General features: G+C 35.3%; 1 protein-coding gene across 1 annotated transcript; it reads left to right on the plus strand.

Moving 5' to 3' along the window:
- Positions 1–4,237: 4,237 nt before the first annotated feature.
- Positions 4,238–11,930, plus strand: LOC113503082 (pupal cuticle protein-like). The gene is made up of 4 exons (XM_026884885.1): positions 4,238–4,449; positions 10,622–10,865; positions 11,152–11,390; positions 11,608–11,930. Exons 1-4 carry the CDS (start codon positions 4,438–4,440, stop codon positions 11,761–11,763), a joined length of 651 nt encoding a protein of 216 aa, XP_026740686.1. The 5' UTR covers positions 4,238–4,437; the 3' UTR covers positions 11,764–11,930.
- Positions 11,931–17,498: the final 5,568 nt, after the last annotated feature.

Raw genomic sequence — 17,498 nt, forward strand, 5'->3', positions numbered from 1 at the left:
CATTTCAGGACTCAAGGGCCAAACCACAACTCACAAAAAAAATTGTTTTGTTTTGTAGAGCCGTTGTGGAGGCACGCCACCCTCTTAAGGGCCTAAAGTAGCGACTACCCACCAAAAATAAATAAAAAATCTTCTAAAATTTCTAAAGGGTAGCAATCTTTGTAATGAAACTATTTAAAAGTGAATATTGCTAGACCTGTAATAAGGCTTGCAATTAAATCGGAACAATTATCTCGGTGTAATATAGTTATTACTCATAAGACAATTGCGGTCTATTTGTGTCAAATCAATTGTAGTCGCACACATCGCTATAGGCGCGGACTGTGTTACGAATTACTGCATTCTGAAGGTGCCTGTTCCTTCACTTGAGTTTTAAATGTGTCTAAAATAATACATAATAGATCTTGCTTAGTTCTTTTTTGCTGCAGTTAAAAACTGTTTATGAATCCAATATCAAACGGGTATTGAAATACGTATGTATAACTTAGGTAGGGGTATCGTGTTGCCCAGGTAACTGGGTTGAGGAGGACAGATAGGCAGTCGCTCCCTGTAAAACACTGGTACTAAGCTGAAACCGGTTAGGCTGGTAGCCGATCCCAACATAGTTGGGAAAAGGCTAGGCCAATGATGATGTATAGCTTGGGTCCCAAGTTGTGGTTGGTGTAAGGTAAGGTTCGGGGCAGCGGTAAAGGAGAAGTGGTTTATGCCACCGTGGGTAGATAAAAGCAAAGAAAAAACTACAAGACTAACAGCGAAGATGCTTTTTTAAAGCATAATAAATAACTTCCGCGTCTCAATCTGTTTTAGGTAATTTAGTTTTTTTTTAGGTTTTAGAAGAGCCTGCCGCTACTCCTTATTTTATGCAGTATTAAAAATTTACCCTGATCTAGAGCAGAGTAAGAATAATAATAAAAATAAAATGTTAAGTAGTTATTGTATTTGCAACAAATGCGCACTAGTTACATACCTTTCCGCTACACCAATCACCAAGATGTTGAAAATGATGATTTACACACCCTAAACCTAAATAAATAAAAACCTACATAGTTAACTCAATTAATATGACATTAAAGCTAATTAAGGAACTTGCCTTACGTCAGATTAACGGATATGAGTTAATTATTAATACATAAACAAGCACAAATAAATTGGACATGTTTATACGGAATAACATTTAGGAAGTTTGACGCAACTTACTGTGGTAACAAATGATCTAGACTCGACATCTGTCTTCATTGAATAAAAATAATGCACAAGAACTAATAATAGTTGACATGATAACCATATTAGCTTTGATTCGCAATAAAATTACTTTTCAAATTATTTTTTGTTACATTAAAATATTGCTTCAATAACAGCAATTAAAAATATAATCAACAAAAAACAGTGTTCTAATTTCGATTTTAAGAAAAAAAAATGTGTGTGTGTAACCGCCAGCCTGTTGTAAAAAGTTACCAGAGACAACAACGTTTGGATCTAAAAAGAGTTTGTTATCTATAATGAATAGAAAGTAAAATGATTTAATAAGTACATGCGATGCTAAGAATGTTTGGCACACACGATCTGTTGCGCGAAACTAATTAGTAATGGATATAAAGAATGTTTCATAAAAATAATTAAAAACGTGTGACCGAGAATTGCTGAGAGACAAGAGTTATAGAAATAACAATGTAACAGTTTATGAAAAAAAGTTTTTTATAAGGTTTTTTCCTACTCCATCACAGTTGAATCCTTTTACATATGGAAAGCGACCTTTGCTGAGGATTACTACATTTATAGGTTGGTACAATAATATTTTATCATATTTTTTATTATTTTTAGGACCGATGTCTTCAATCAAGTCATTCATTGACGTATCAATTTTTGCTTCTTATCTAGGCACTTTGCCTCAAATAGGAATTATACATAAAAGTATTATAACATAACTATTATTTTAAATGTTATCTAGATTAATCTAAGAAAATACCGGCACACCCGAGCACGAGATTTTGCGAAAATGTAATAGAAATTAAGACAAGGTTAACGCACATTTATAGAACAAAGCGAGTGTTGCAGTAACTTACAGCTAATAGAAGAAATATATATAAAAAACCAAGTGGGCAATAGCATCGTTGTATGCGTATTGCAGAGATGATAAAGAATTGGTCTTGGGTCGTCTGCGCTAATTGCTATGGTTTTAAATCTTGCACAAAAGTATTTTAATTTTATATTTATGGTTACGAAACTGAAGAGGATTCCGTATCCAAAGAGTTTTAAACGGAACTCTATGAGTTAGGCATGTTTGTTTGTCCGTCATTGCTTTATAATATTTGAAAAGAAGCTGTTTTACTGCTGCACTTTTAAAAAAGCATAAATATGTTTATTATTAACCAGTATTTGTTTTACTTAAGTTAATTTGTACGGAAACCTTAGTTTCACAAGTTCGACTTGCACTTGACCAGTTACTTACAAGTTGTTATCATACGAGAAGATTCATAGTATACTTTAACATACATTTTAAAACCTCGGAATTCGTTCCTATTTTACAACTCGTTTCCAACGCTTTATCGTAGTAAAAGTATGCAGTTGTTTTACGTATGCAGATACCAATAATTTAAGCCAAGAAACATGGCAAATAAATATTTCACAGCTTTCTTCGATTCCAATGCTTTTTAAACAAAACTCCTCTAGAAATTTGTAAACTTAAGCACTAAGGCACTGGATTCTTACAACATACTGAACATAATGCCATTAATAATAACTATGAAACCTTATTAATTACTATAATAGACCGGACTTGGCATACGGAACCCCCGAAGTGCGAGACCAATTTACAATTGACCTGCTCTACGTTTAATAGTTCTAAATAACTAGTTCTAACTACTATATCTATAAACAGTTAATATTTAAACTGGTTCTTGTTAAATGCAGTTTACAAATAATTTTTATTTAACAAAAATTTTTTTTCCCACCTATTTTGTTTCCATACAAAAGACATCAACGCGCTGACTCAAAAAAAATATTATTTTGCGCTACATTAGGCAATATTTTATCACAATATTTTTATATGTGAATCTTTGTTATTGAAACAAAAAAAAAATGGTTTTAAGTGTTACTAAAAATAAGTTAAAAAATGTACTAATATCACTCTTTTTGTTGATTTTTATTATATTATTAGTTGTTACTATAGGTATATTCTAAACAGTTTTCAGAATCAGGACACCATGCAAAACATTATATAATTATAATCAATATTTAAATTGCAGACACACTCAACTAAATTGATACAAAATTACAATTCAACTGCATTTAGTAGCACTTAACCTAGAACTAAATACAAACCGCGTATATTCTACAACACGTATAGACATACGAATAACACAACAATACCTGACATGGGAATCAAACCCCACGCCCAGCCGTCACTTCCGTAAACCAACAAGCTTGTTATAGTTACGTAGACGGTAATAATTAAGGTTTTGTTACAAACAACGATACAAACTTATCTATATATTCATATATACTATTCATTCTCAAATCAAAGTCTGACATTTATGATAATCTACGAACCTGCTTAACCTAATTTTCTGGAAATTTCGTGATCTTAGTTCAGCTAACTGTAGTTAAACATTGAGCTGTTAATGTAAGGTATGTGTCGGGTACCCAGGTAGCTACATTGTTACCGCGTTCACCTTGCCCGTTACAGGTAATACCCAAACATCGATAAATTCCATTGATAATTTCCTCAAAGAGGTTTCATGCAAATAACTACCGAACTATTTTCTACGAACCTTCTTGGAAATTGTGACTTAGGTCAGCTAAGATTTGTTTCTAATTGTCTTTGCACTAAAAACTATAAAGATAATTTTACCAATAACTAAAATAGAGCAAGAGTAATGTACAATATTGGTTTTAACTGCATTTCCTAACCACAAAACGTATCTGGTTGTGTGTAGCAACAGCAATATAAACACGAGTAACAAATGGCAATATAATAGGAGAGTCCCATTATCTTACTCAACGGGTGCTTAAGTCATCTTTTATCACCATTATGTAGTATATTGACAGAACAAATTGAGCGAAATACCAACATCAGACCCCAACAATTGGCCCCAATGTTTGTCAAAAACATTTGACATTTCACCCTTTCACACATTTCTTTTTTCTCTTTTCTTTTGTTTATAATAAACCACGTTCCGCCGGAAAAGTGTATGCGCATCTTACAATTAAAAATTACAGCATTGCACTTGTTCGCAACTTAATTGTTTCCAATTACGAACCGCCAAAGCGGGGTGTTCCATATATAAGGGGGCGTACTGTGGCAAATCGACATTCCGACTTGGAAGGTGGTTGCATTCGCACGCTTAGGCGAAAATTTCTAGGCGAGTACTGGCTGACCAGCAGCGCCTACGTTAGTTCGTTTGAGATCTCTGAAACTTAGATTTACATACATTAATCATGCAGTCTATGGTGAGTTTTTATTTTATATTTTATTATTTTCATTTCATTTATTTTTCCTTTAAAGAACTAAAATTCCGTAAATCCCTTTTTAAATCTCAGTTTTAAAAATCACTTTATTTTTATTTTTCATTTAACCCTATCATTAAAATTGATGTCTATAGAAATTAATCTAAAAAATATCCAAAAATCCTGAAAGAAAACCGGTCCACTTTCGCGCATTTTTAATTCCCTTTCTTACCGGCAAAGTAACGTAATCAATCGTATTTGAAACGCGATAAATTTGCACAAGGAAACTATTTCTTACGGACTTTCACCCTTCTGCACATTTAAATATCCCTGCATTGTAACTTCCCTTTACCGTAATAAGATATATTGCGTGGAACAATACACCGGCGATGTGGATATTAAGAGTGATTAATTTAAAAGTTAGGTACGGGGAAATTCACCGGATAAAAGGGCCTTTCCGAGGTATAATTGAAGGACTTAAGTGAGAACAATCGGTAAATTACTATATTATTGTTCCCTGCTATCGCTATAATTACTATTGTTAAAAAAATTGTGTTGTTAACTTAAAACCAACTTTTTCCACTTTTAAGTTTAATAACTTACTTTCTTTAGGAAAAGGCCTTTGAAAAAATAAACAAAATTGGCTTTTTAATACAAAATCAAATTAATAACATATCTCTTGTTGAAATGTAAATTGATACCGTAAGTCGACCAACACGATTGCGGTCACAATTTGGCAATGGTATCAAATCATACAGCCATGGTATAATTGAATCACAATCAAATATGTTAAAATGTGAAATATTTCATCCATAAAGTTTTATGCGTATAGAAAACAATTGCAAGGCGTTTATCCAATTTTCACGATGTATAAAATACAGGTATAATAGGACTCATCTAATACGTAAAAAAAATATCTTGGTGACTTTTGAACTTATCGTATTTTCCTTCGCCCCTATCAACTTTCAGGAAACGTTTCAATGTAAAGCTAGGAGTACGTAAACTCCAAGAAGGTTACTTATTACAAATCTTCATTAATTAATATGCGTATTACATCTCATATGTAAGTTATCTAGTTATGTCAAGGTTTTTAAACAATACAAGAGATGATTAACACATTGTATTCGTTACATCAGTCGCCTACGATACATATTTAAATATTTTTATTGTTCTTAAATTGATGAGCAATGAGAATGTTATGCTCGATTTACTAATAGAATGTTACCATTTTTTATATTTTCATGAATCCACCACATAAATTGTAAAGACATGAAAATATTACTCAAAATCGTAAATCATTTTCTATTTTCAAAGTCTCAAATTGATACAATACCAAGCATTCATAAAAGTAAATAGCGGGAATAGTTTTCGCGCCTAAATAAACGTCAGCTACGCGCATGCGTATTGGGCGGTCATACTTCTTCATACGCATCATTTATAAGTGGGCCGGAAACCACAATGTCATAGCAGAGGAACTGCAGCAAAAAGAAAAACATTTTCAATCTCATTGTCAGAACTGATTACCTCCTAAATGTAAAAAAAAAATGCGTTAACAACTGGCGAAAACATTCAACAAAAAAGTCAACAATACTTATGACATTTCATAATGCCATACAGTTGTAATGACGGCAAAAAGTGAAGTTCGAACATGCGTAACCAGAGCTAAACTAGTTACCAGTTACTTACTTATCAAAGCGTGACAAATTTCTATTTTCAATGTCCCGTGGGTCTGCGACCTTCGACCACCATGGGTCCCTCACGCCCCCTTGGTATTAGGCAACGTACAAATCGCAACAGCCGGTTGTGCACCAGTTCGTCGAATGATAATTCCAATCTATTGCAAAAGGCTTGCAACAGAATGCAAAGGCGAGTCGATATGAGACCCACGCCCACAAATTACGGGGCGCTCGCTTTGTCTGATGTCCTTAAATTTTCTTTAATAACACGGAATCTGAGACTCGGTTCGCGGTAACTAGTTTAACTTTTACTTGATTCTACAGTTTCCTGTTTCAACCAAACTACTTAAGACTTAAAAAAGGTTAAATACTTGAGAGTATAACTATTGGCAGAATAAAAAAAGATCATGATTAAAGGAAAGTGATCAGCCACAAAAAAAACATTTTGACATTTCAGTGTCTTCCCGAGACTATTCTACCATTTCTCGGGTACACAATGGGCATTCATCTAAATTACAATAATAGTAGTTAATCTAGACCTTTCGGCGAGGGCTGTGGTCTACAGTTGCGCAAGCAGCATTGTTTATAAAACGGTTTACACCGATCACTTGCCCGACAGTCGGATTGCAATTGAACAAGTGCTGAATAACCATATACATACACACATAGGCACCTAGACTTCGATACTGTTGAATTGATTATTGTCATTGTTCAATGTTTACGACTAAACTTTATCGTAAATACTCTTTCACAATTCAAAGAAGTAGGACATTTTCGTGATACACCTGATTTCAGAGATAAGATGGATTAGTTCTACATTCAAATTGTATATTTTTCTTAATTGTGACTTTAGGTCAATGCTCATTACCGACCAGGCAATTAGAAAAGAAACATGCCTTGAGATTAGCTCAATAGCAAATACTAATTTTTGTTTTAATTATTTGCGGCAAGGTCGCCTCTTAAATATGAATTGCAATTTTATGCGTTAAACACCACTTAAAGTGTTGAAATAACACATCATCGTGAAATTAAACTAGGCGTTTGAATAATTCAATCTAGTTTGTAGAAAACATTAGCTTTGATATAAAATGCCGCTCATTAATTCATGAATAACTTTATTATATCATAATAATATTATGTTTAGTCAGAAAGCGGTGTTATCTTAAACAGGGCGTAGCGAGATAAAGATTTTTTCATAACTATTTTACCATAGACGCATTTTTTATTGTTATTTATATAAAAGAGGTGATACATTATTTATTAAATTTGGAATGCATTTAAAAACTATGCCAGTAGTTGGGTAAAATGTAATCACTCTTTCATTGATACTTTCTATTTTATTGTATAAATGATATTTTGTACGTAACAAGTTATTAAGCGGTCTGCGGTTAATATTCGGTGTCAGTATATTATATTACAGTGCGTGTTGTATTATCACAGAAAGAAACGCGATACAGCTTGTAAAAACAAAGTAGACCGGAGGCTGAACAATATTGACTGGTGCCTGCCTGTGTTTTAGAATTTAAAAAGTTTTGCAATTTAATTACTCATTGGTTTACTAAAAGATATATTCTGATTTCAAAGAGATACGCACTCTATGTAATTGATTTCCCTTTTTTAATTCTAGTGCAAATGGCACAGATAAATTGTATAGAGCCAATTTTTTTAATGAGTTTGGGTGTTTGATATTACTGAAAATTTAAAAAATGAAGCCTCCACTATCTGTCCTCCAGGCACTGTGTAAAAAAAAAATGTGCACATTGCAACCTTGCAAGGATAAGACAGAATTGTTAAAATTAAACTTTAAGTCTACAATAGGCTACGTAAGAAATTCTTGATTTTATCTCATTAATCGATATTGACAGAGTAATAATTCCATTTCCTAATATGTATTTTATATATTATGTCGGACAAATGATCATGACTATAGTAGGATTAATTAGTGCACTACCAGTTTTCATTAAAATTCCTGACATTGTCGGGCGTAGTTATATTAAATTCTAGAAATATCAACAACAACTGTAAAAGGTAAATAAGAAAGATGAAATAATATTTTATGGCTGTATAAGGTTCGGAACGTTGCCTCCAAATTCTTCAAAAAAAAAGAGTATATAAAAGCGCGAAGGAAACAATAGCTTCTGTTTTATCTATGGCATTCGATTGCTATCGCTGTTTTGTAGAGCCTTATTTATTGCTTGTTATTTCAAGCTGTTGTTTATCTGTCATCTGCATTGGCCGCTGCCTGTGGTGCGTGCCACGCCTAACATTTCGTTTACCTAGTTACTCCGAGCTCTATTTTGCAAAAGCACTATTTTCTACAAATCTAAATTACGACTGTTAGTCATGTTTTGCTCGAATTATAAAATTAAATTGAATCCGTGTTTCATAAAGCTTTGTGTCAATGTGATAATAAATTAGTGTTTCGGCGTGTAACTAATTGTATAAATTAAAATGGTTTAGTTATATAACCACGAGCCAATGATATTAGCATTGAACGGTGGCTTATTTAGACTATTTGGAGTTATTATTCAAATGCATTCAGACTAAGACCTACCAAATGTACTTAAAGGAGATTTTATCCTGCAGTCCTAGAATTCAATTTTACAATTGATTCAAAAGAATGAGTTACAGACAATATGTCACAGATTACACTCATATGAAGCCATTTGCGAAATATATTACGTGCAGTAATAAAGATCTTTATGTTAATAGTAATGTCAGGTAACAATGGCACATTAACAACATTTACGCATTTTTTAATGCAACATTTTGCTAAGACTTCATTATGGTTGCAAGTTCACACGCGGAGTTCGGCCGCCATTTTGAAATTGGTCCACGTTACAGTGGGATGTCATGACACTTATTAAATGACTGATTTAGATAATGAAGCGTGAGAAATCATAGACAATGTAGATTAACTAGGTATTATTAAAAATTGTTGAAATCAACCACTAATTTGCTGGTATTGAGAACGTTAGCTTACCTAATGTTGGTTTTTGTAATTGGTATTCAGAAAAAGCGTATTCCTTTTTCAAGAATTTTATATTCGGGTTTCGTTTTTTAGGTTCGTTAGGTTCGTTTTTTATTCGCCTATGCACTTCCTGGTTTAATTTAAATAAGGTTGGTAAGGTCAAGTGTAACAGACCACCTATATACTTAACACTAGTTTTTTACTGACCCTAAATGTTGTTTTTTAGCCGTTTCTGTTTTATTTTAGTCAGGTCCAATATTCAATAGTTACCTTTTACGTGTGCAAGTTCAAGGAAACTCAGTTCACTTTAATCCGCTACTTGTTCCTTCGAAAAGGATCGACATCAAAATGCATTATTTATCCTTAAAACTGTAAAAATATTCTGCAACAACGTCTATATTTGGAACTGGTATTACTTTGGCAACATTACCAATGTCTCGGTCCGCTCGTCCGTGTAATAGCAGTGATAACGACATGTTTAAACTGCTTACAGCAAGTTTTTGCGCTGTCACTCAACCGTGAGCAATACTTGTATGCAATTTGAGTGAAGAATTCGCTACTATCACCTGAAGTAGTATTACAGTCTCGTGAAAGCGAGACAGGGCTATATACGTCGTAGAGTGGCATCTCTCTTTTCCAACTGTAACAGTTTTTACTTTAGTACATATAACTGTCATATTTTGACACATACTTCCACAACGTAATATCTTTATAAACTTAACGAACAGGTTTTATTGTGTGTTGGTGTACTTTATGAGGTGTGTACGACCGAGCATGGTTATAATGTACTTTATTGTAATAACTGATGATTCACGTAACGTTGTTATTGTTAACTTTCGATAGTTATTCTAATTAATGATCCATATAATGCAGTTATTTATTGTTGCAAGTATTTTTTTTTAAACTGAAGACTAGGACATATTCAAAGCTTATTAAAATTATTCTTGTATTGAAATTTCCAATTTCATTAATAACCCCTACTAAATATTCTTTTGTCACAACTTTATCACGTTAATCAATCAATGTGAATATCTGTCGTAACACATCAACTAATTGCCTTCACGTATGATTAAATACGGTTCAGGTGCCTGCTTAAGTGTCGAGTAATTTCGGAACAGCGTAAAACCGCGAAACCGGTGGTTACGCTCCGATTAATATGAACGACAATGTCAGCGAAAACTGATCAATTATTGGTTTTAAAGTATGTTTTGTGACTATAATATTAGAAAGTGAAATCTATGCAATAATTGAATTCTATCCATATTGTGTACAAAAACTTGGACTCTTGTGAAAAATTAGGTGTTTTTGTGTAGTTTTCGCAGACTGAACGGCAAACAATAACAGATGCGATAACGGTTTTGTTTAAAAAAATGTAATTTCTATCATCCATTAAGTTGACTGACATCGCAAAGCACCGTTTATCTCTTTTCGTCGTCTACCCTGACAGTTAGCGATCTTTGTTTCCATCCCTTTTTTCTAGTATATACTTTACTTCTACCTCATAATGACTGAGTATTTTTATTTACAGATTATCCTCGCAGCCACCCTCTGCCTGGCGCAAGCTTCGTTCTACGCGGGCCCGCCAGCGCCCATCCAACTTAGTCCCGACGGCAAGTACGTGTTGGACACGCCCGAGGTCGCGCACGCTAAGGCCGCTCACGCCGCTGCGCACGCGCAAGCGTCCACCTCTCACGGCGCGTGGGCTCCCGCTGGCGGATACATCGCCGGCCCCGCATACGGCGCAGGTGGTCATTACGGTGCTCCCGCCGCTGGTTAGTATATCTTCTTCTTATTGCTAATAAATTTGAAGTTATTAATCGGTTTTTATATGGATCAGTCCAAGAATCTAAATATTATAACCGGTATCAACTGTGTTCGTCTTACCATAAATATTATGTAACTAAAGTTGAACTTGACTATCAGTTCCTTGCAGACACATACATTACATTTCTGCTTTGATTCCTCCATAAAGAAAAGCCTAGTCTCCTTACGTCTAGAAGCCTATGTTGACAATCTTTTAACAACAACACACTTAACATTTGACTCTTCACTACCCAGGTCTCATCAAATACGGCCCCGCGCCTCTGGCTCATGACGGTCGCGTAGTAGACACCCCTGAGGTCGCCCACCTGAAGGCCGCCCACCTCGCCGCGCACCACGCCGCGCACGCCAACGCCGCTCACGGCGCGTACGCCGGCATCGGCCACGGCGCCGCGCTCGCCCCTCTCGCGTACGGCGGCGGTCTCGGACACGGAGCCGGCTATGCTGCTGGTTACGGAAAATGGACTGGTCCCCAGGTAAATATTGAAAACGTCGATGAGTATACATACATACTCAGTTTTAGCCTATTAAGAAGTCATTGGATTGAAAAGAGACAGTCATAATCTTCTAGTTATAGATAGAAACTTAAGCATTTGCGGCAACCATAGTTCGAATCCAGAAAATGTCTTTGTCTTTTTGAACCGTTATTTTGGAAGTATTTTGCAAGTACCTAATTAAGCATTTGTGATCCAGGCCCACATCCAGCTGACCCACGACGGCCAATACGTAGTGGACACCCCCGAGGTGCAACACGCGCGCGCCGTCCACCTCTCGCAGTACGCTCACGCCGCGCACGCCGCCGCCGCCGCGCCCGAAGAGCCCTGGGGCCACCACGGCGGCTGGCACTAACTCCTACCTCTGACCTAAGCTCCACACTGCCTGACGCACTATTTTTATACAAAACGACCAGAAAAACCAAAAAAAAGTAAACTGTATAAAGTTGAATGAGAAATGTGTATAATGCAAACTGTAGAACGAACTTGAAAATGTATTAATAAAAAAATCTAATAATTTTATTTGGTGATTTGATTTTCTGTTGTAAACTCCTATCCACTGCCTTCCTAATTGCTTTGATGGTTTTAGTTTTAATTAATAATGTCACCTAAGTAATTCACAAGTCTCTTAAAAAAACTGAAGTTAAACATTTTTTTTGCCTTTTAATTTTCGATTTTTTACTTAAATTCTTGCTGAAGGGCTGATCAAAATCTAATGAAATTAATTAAAAAATAAGAACATAATAAAAACACAACCAATACGTATTTTGTGTTTTCTATGTGTCCATGGGTATTTGCTACGTTGTGGAACGAAATCCTAGAATAATATGATGCTTTAACGCAAGATATGAAACCAAATGTAAACATAATGATCTCATTTAATGTATTTCTGTTAAATATGGCATCGTAAGGATAAATGAAAATCTCAGTCAGACAGTAGATAATTAACACCATTGTAGCAAGATATTTGCTTCTTAGTGCCCAAATGCAGTGTTGCAATATTTTAAACAAACAATTCTGATTGAAACGAAACTTAATCAATTACTCAAAGCTTTTAATAACTGCGTAGGCATATCTCAGCTTTGTAGACATAACCAGGAAAAGGAGGTATTTGTGGCGAAAGTTAGGATCTGATATTCTACTATGGAACTCACATTCTTCAATTAAAATAATATCATTGCAATGTCGGAAGAAAGACTTCGCTCTACGTTATGTGGAGCGATGGGCTTTTTTTTCGGATGGGAAATCAATAATCATCAACTGACTCCTTCAGCTGTGGGTTGAGTAGAAGGGAGTGTCAGATACTGACTAAAACCCACGTATGTTTCTTGGTTCACCCCTCGTGTACCGGGATCGCGGCAACCCTTTCGGACAATGCCGCTGCAATCCGAAAAATAAACCTTTTTTTGTAAAGGGAGGGATTACTTTTGGACGTCTACCTCTTTGGAGGAGCCAGCGGATAGTGTCACATTTAGATGGAGCCAATGCATTGCACCACATCTGCAATCATATTACTGTAAGAACTGCTGATAGGCCCTTTGGTGTTGTGGTGCAACTTCGAAAAGGTCTATATCTAGCAAGGCACAGTAATTGTCTTAGTTGATTGATCGCTGTGATACTTTGGAAGGTTGGTGTTGGCAAAATAATAATTTAAAAGCAGTTAATGCTACCGAAACTGCGTCTGCGACGGTAGCAAAACATCAAAAGATCAGTTTTGAAAATTTGAATTTGAGTCTGAAAATAAATAAATGATCTCCCCTGTGCACTCATAATACGTGTTCTGTTGTTACGTTTGTGACAAATTGAACGGTGAGACTTTTATTACTAGAGAATGTTACAGGAGGAGGAGGGAGGGGCGTCAATAGACGATTTGCCAAGTGCTAACTTAATTTGAAGTACCGTAGTTCCATATTATTATTATTCTTGACAATTTGTGATGTAAAGAAATAACGAATAGCCATTTTAACAATAAGGTGAGGTTGGCAAAATATGCTTTATTTTATATACATAGCGCCATGGCTACTTTCTAGACTCGATTTCTGTTGGATTTTTCCAAAGGGAGTGTTTAAAAAAAAACCCGGACAATGTCACACGGACAGACAAGGACCCAAGTAAAATGATTTTCTTAAACACTGCTTGCGAAACCCTCAAAAAGCGATATCGTTTCCAATTCGATCTATTTGGCTGAACTTATTCTAATCAAAACTTTTTTTCTGTTTGAGTTAGGACTACTGAATAAAAGTCTTTCGTCAGACTGGCACGGAGCATAAACGACCCCGTGATTCTGACTTAATTAGGAAAACGCACCATAGAGGTTTTATTGGATAAAAATCAAGTCACTCCATATCTTTGACGAGGGTTGAAATCACAGCTTTTCATTTTTCAAAGAGGTGTACTGTAAAAAACGAACCACACTTTAGTTTTACTTCGTAATTCATATTCGATCTATCTCCAAGCTTGCCGACAAAGGTTGATATTTCTCAATTGTTAACGATAAGTTGCTCGTAGCCGACACGTCTCCAGATGATCTGTGTTTTGTACGCTCACTGTTTACTAGATCAAGATAACTTAGAGGCGGGTTACACAACATCGCTCGACTTTCGCAGGACTGTAAGGTGTGACCACCAGTTATAAATAACACTAGAAACTTGTTGAAATGTCTGTGCACTGAGGGGGTAGTCAACATTTCCTGCTATGGTTTTGATTAGGTAAATTAGTAAGAGATAATTGTGGTTCAATCAGCTCGCTTTAGCTACGTGCTCGATGACATTTAAGAGGTATTTAGTAATGGTTTACTGGAATTAATTTGATAGTAAATTAATAAAAAGTTATAGCTTGCAGTCACGGATACCTCGACGGCGTGTCTGTGTGTGGGCCTAAATGAGATTTTGACTAAAGAGAGGGTAGATTAGATTGGAAAATAATGTTGCAGTATTGGTAATGGGGATGACTGAAAATGGTAAATTATATCTAAATAAGTAAGAGTTGCAGTTCTATCCATGGATTTGTATGCGCGAGGTGCAGGTTCCATCCCAACGTAGACAAAGTACCAACATGACTTTTCTCAATTATATGTAAATACTTTCTTAATTATTCGAAGGCACCACTGGCAAACGGTGAATGAAAACATTATGAAGTAACCTTTATTTCAAATATTAGAATCTGTAATCGCCAAGCCGCAGTGATCTAGCGTGGCCGCGTGGGGATCAGCGCAACCAACCAACCTTTCCTATACGGTAAGAGACCTGTACCCAGTAATTTTTTTCTTAAAAACGTAAAGTGTTTTTACATAACATTTAAAAAAATCAACGCCTGATTGTCATGTTGCTGCAAACTCTTCACTCATAGTCGAGTAGATATGTTTATAAAATAATCTTACGAACAAAATATTGTTTCAATACTCTTTTCGTTTTAGTTATTCAAAAATAAAATGCTTAACAGGTTAAAAATGGATGAATGACTCAGGTATACTAAGAACTTTAAAACACCTACTACAAGTATCAGAACTCATGAGTCACACCCAAGAAGACTAACCTTAGCAATCCACTTAAACAATATTCTCGACCGCTGTTAAATAGTAGGCGCTGCGCTAATCGTCGAAATATTAACGCAAAGTTATGATCATTTGTCTAAAATTGACATTTGTTTCTACATATGTATACCTAACTGTAATATTACTGGTCTCCCAATATTTAAGTTATTCGCTTTTGTCTCTAGCCCTTCGCGCCTATCTGTTATTTTTATGGAATCTTCTTAATGCCAGTTTAACTAAATTCAAGTTAAAAAAAATCAAACCTTCTTTTTCTAGCTTATTCAACCATTTGTTCATATCTAGACCACTTGTCTAGTTCAAGGTCCTCAAAGAAACAAACTATCTATTGTTATCATAATTAGAAGTAACCCGCATCAAATAAAGTGCTTGAATATACTAAGGACATCTCATAGCCCAAATACCAGTAATATTAGAATCGGAATGTATGACTAAGGTATCGGTTACATTGCCACGGCGATCGGTATCACCCACATGATAACTGGGTCGCTGGTGTACACTGCACTTAGGTACGGTCAGCATCAAAAGCTGGTAAACACAAACAGAATTTCGAAACACTTTTAAATTTCAGTCTATAGATGTCCCACGGTTGGGCACAATCCTCTTCTAAAGAAAATTTTAGAATTTGGTTCTTTCATTGTGAAGAATTAATTCATCAATAAGCTGTGTTGTACTATTAAGTGAGGAAATAGGTTTCAAACCAAGTCACTAAGATTTGGCACTTGACTGAGGAAAACGCAGTTAACATCGCATTAAAAATGTGACACATGGCATTTAAAAATACAGCTACTTTGTACGGCAACTTTGTTGTTGACTGTATGCATGTAAATGTGAAACTCTGACCTCTATAACAATGCACTGCAACAATATTTTTGATCCTCTTAAAAAAATACTACTTAGGTAACAAAGAAAACCACCGATCGCCAAAGTACCGCGATCGCGTTCCTTAGTACAAGAGAAGGGTGAAGCGCTAACGTGGTTTTAGTCGGTAAGAGTCCGATTTTCCCAGGGTGGAGAAAGTTCATGAGGATATCCCCGGACACCACCGGTTGCAGCTTGCAATTGAAAAAGAGAGATTCCACTTTATCTCGATTAGTGCGCTGTCACGCTTACACTTTATATTACTTTGATAGGTTACAGTAGGTGTTTTAAGCATTGAAACTAGTATTTGACAACAAAGTCGTAATACATTTTCAATCTAATTAAATGACCCCACTGGACTGCCATTAGTCCCATTCAATAGGTACAAATGATAACTGTCATTAGTAAGAGGCAATGACCGCGTGTTGCATGAATGGACGATTAATATTTTGGTAGATATCTTAACCTTTTAAATAAGTCTTAATATAACAAAAAAAAATCGTCTTTGCTATCAAGAAATTTAAAATATATCATGCATATTGCCATCTAAACTCCTTTATTGCTATCACGATCATTTGGCAACGTAAGAATGTATTATTACTTCTCTGCCGGTTGACTTTTCCTCAGCACATGATGGGTTATTCCCTCTAATCCCCTGAACACGACATTATGTCAACTCAATGCATTATTTGCCAAACTTTTCCAGGAACAAATTTATCCTCATCACATATTTAGTTATCAAACAGATTTATGTCTCTTGGTAAAGCACTTTAAGTGAGTAATCTTGTTATCATAACCTCAAAATCTGTATGTTCGGACTTTTCGATTATTGTTAGATCCGGTTGCCATGGTTACTTAACATTTTAAACTTAGAAGTGACTAACATAAAATTGAAGATGCGATCAAACTTTACGTGTGACGTTTGTGTAAATTACCAACCAGTACGTGTGTGTATGTAATTTTGTGTCCCAATTGTAAAACTAAATCAATGTTTGCCACGTAATTATCAGAAACAGATTTAACCATCTATGTATATCCATTTATTATTTATGTCGTTATATCTATATAGTCCACGTTTCTTTTTTCTTCTCACGAAACATCTGTACCCATGTTACATTAAAAGGCAAACCTTCACGTTTATAAAAACGTTATTGTGTTGAAATGACAGTTCTATGTGACTATCGAAACAAAATGTCAATTCCATACATTTGATCGTCATAGAATCTACGAGTACTAACGATAGCGATTGTAGAAATGTCACTCGGTCCGAGTGACAAATAATTCTCTCAATTAATCCGATCCTTAACAAGTATTGAAAGACGTAGGAAGTACAGTTACTCAGATACCTGTTCCAGATCGGGAACAGGTTGATTTCACTTTTATCGCAAAACTCCGAAAGTGGACTTGAATGCGGTATCAGACAATAAAAATGAAAAGAGATAACTTTAAGTATGTCAGTTTGTGTACTATATGTATTATAAATTCGAGACGTATAGCAGAGAGGTTCAAATCACCTCGTCGAACCCACAGTGCGCGATGTTTCGCTCGTCCGATTCCTGAGTAGAATGTTTTTTACTTAAATGCTTGTTCTAAGTAAGTGTGTATGTGACTTGAAAGTTTGTAGAACGTCCGAAACACAAAGATTTGCTGTATTAGAGGGGAAGCTGTTTTAAAAAAAT

The sequence above is a fragment of the Trichoplusia ni genome, chromosome 18, assembly GCF_003590095.1.
Source record: "Trichoplusia ni isolate ovarian cell line Hi5 chromosome 18, tn1, whole genome shotgun sequence".
Taxonomy (NCBI): Eukaryota; Metazoa; Arthropoda; class Insecta; order Lepidoptera; family Noctuidae; genus Trichoplusia; species Trichoplusia ni.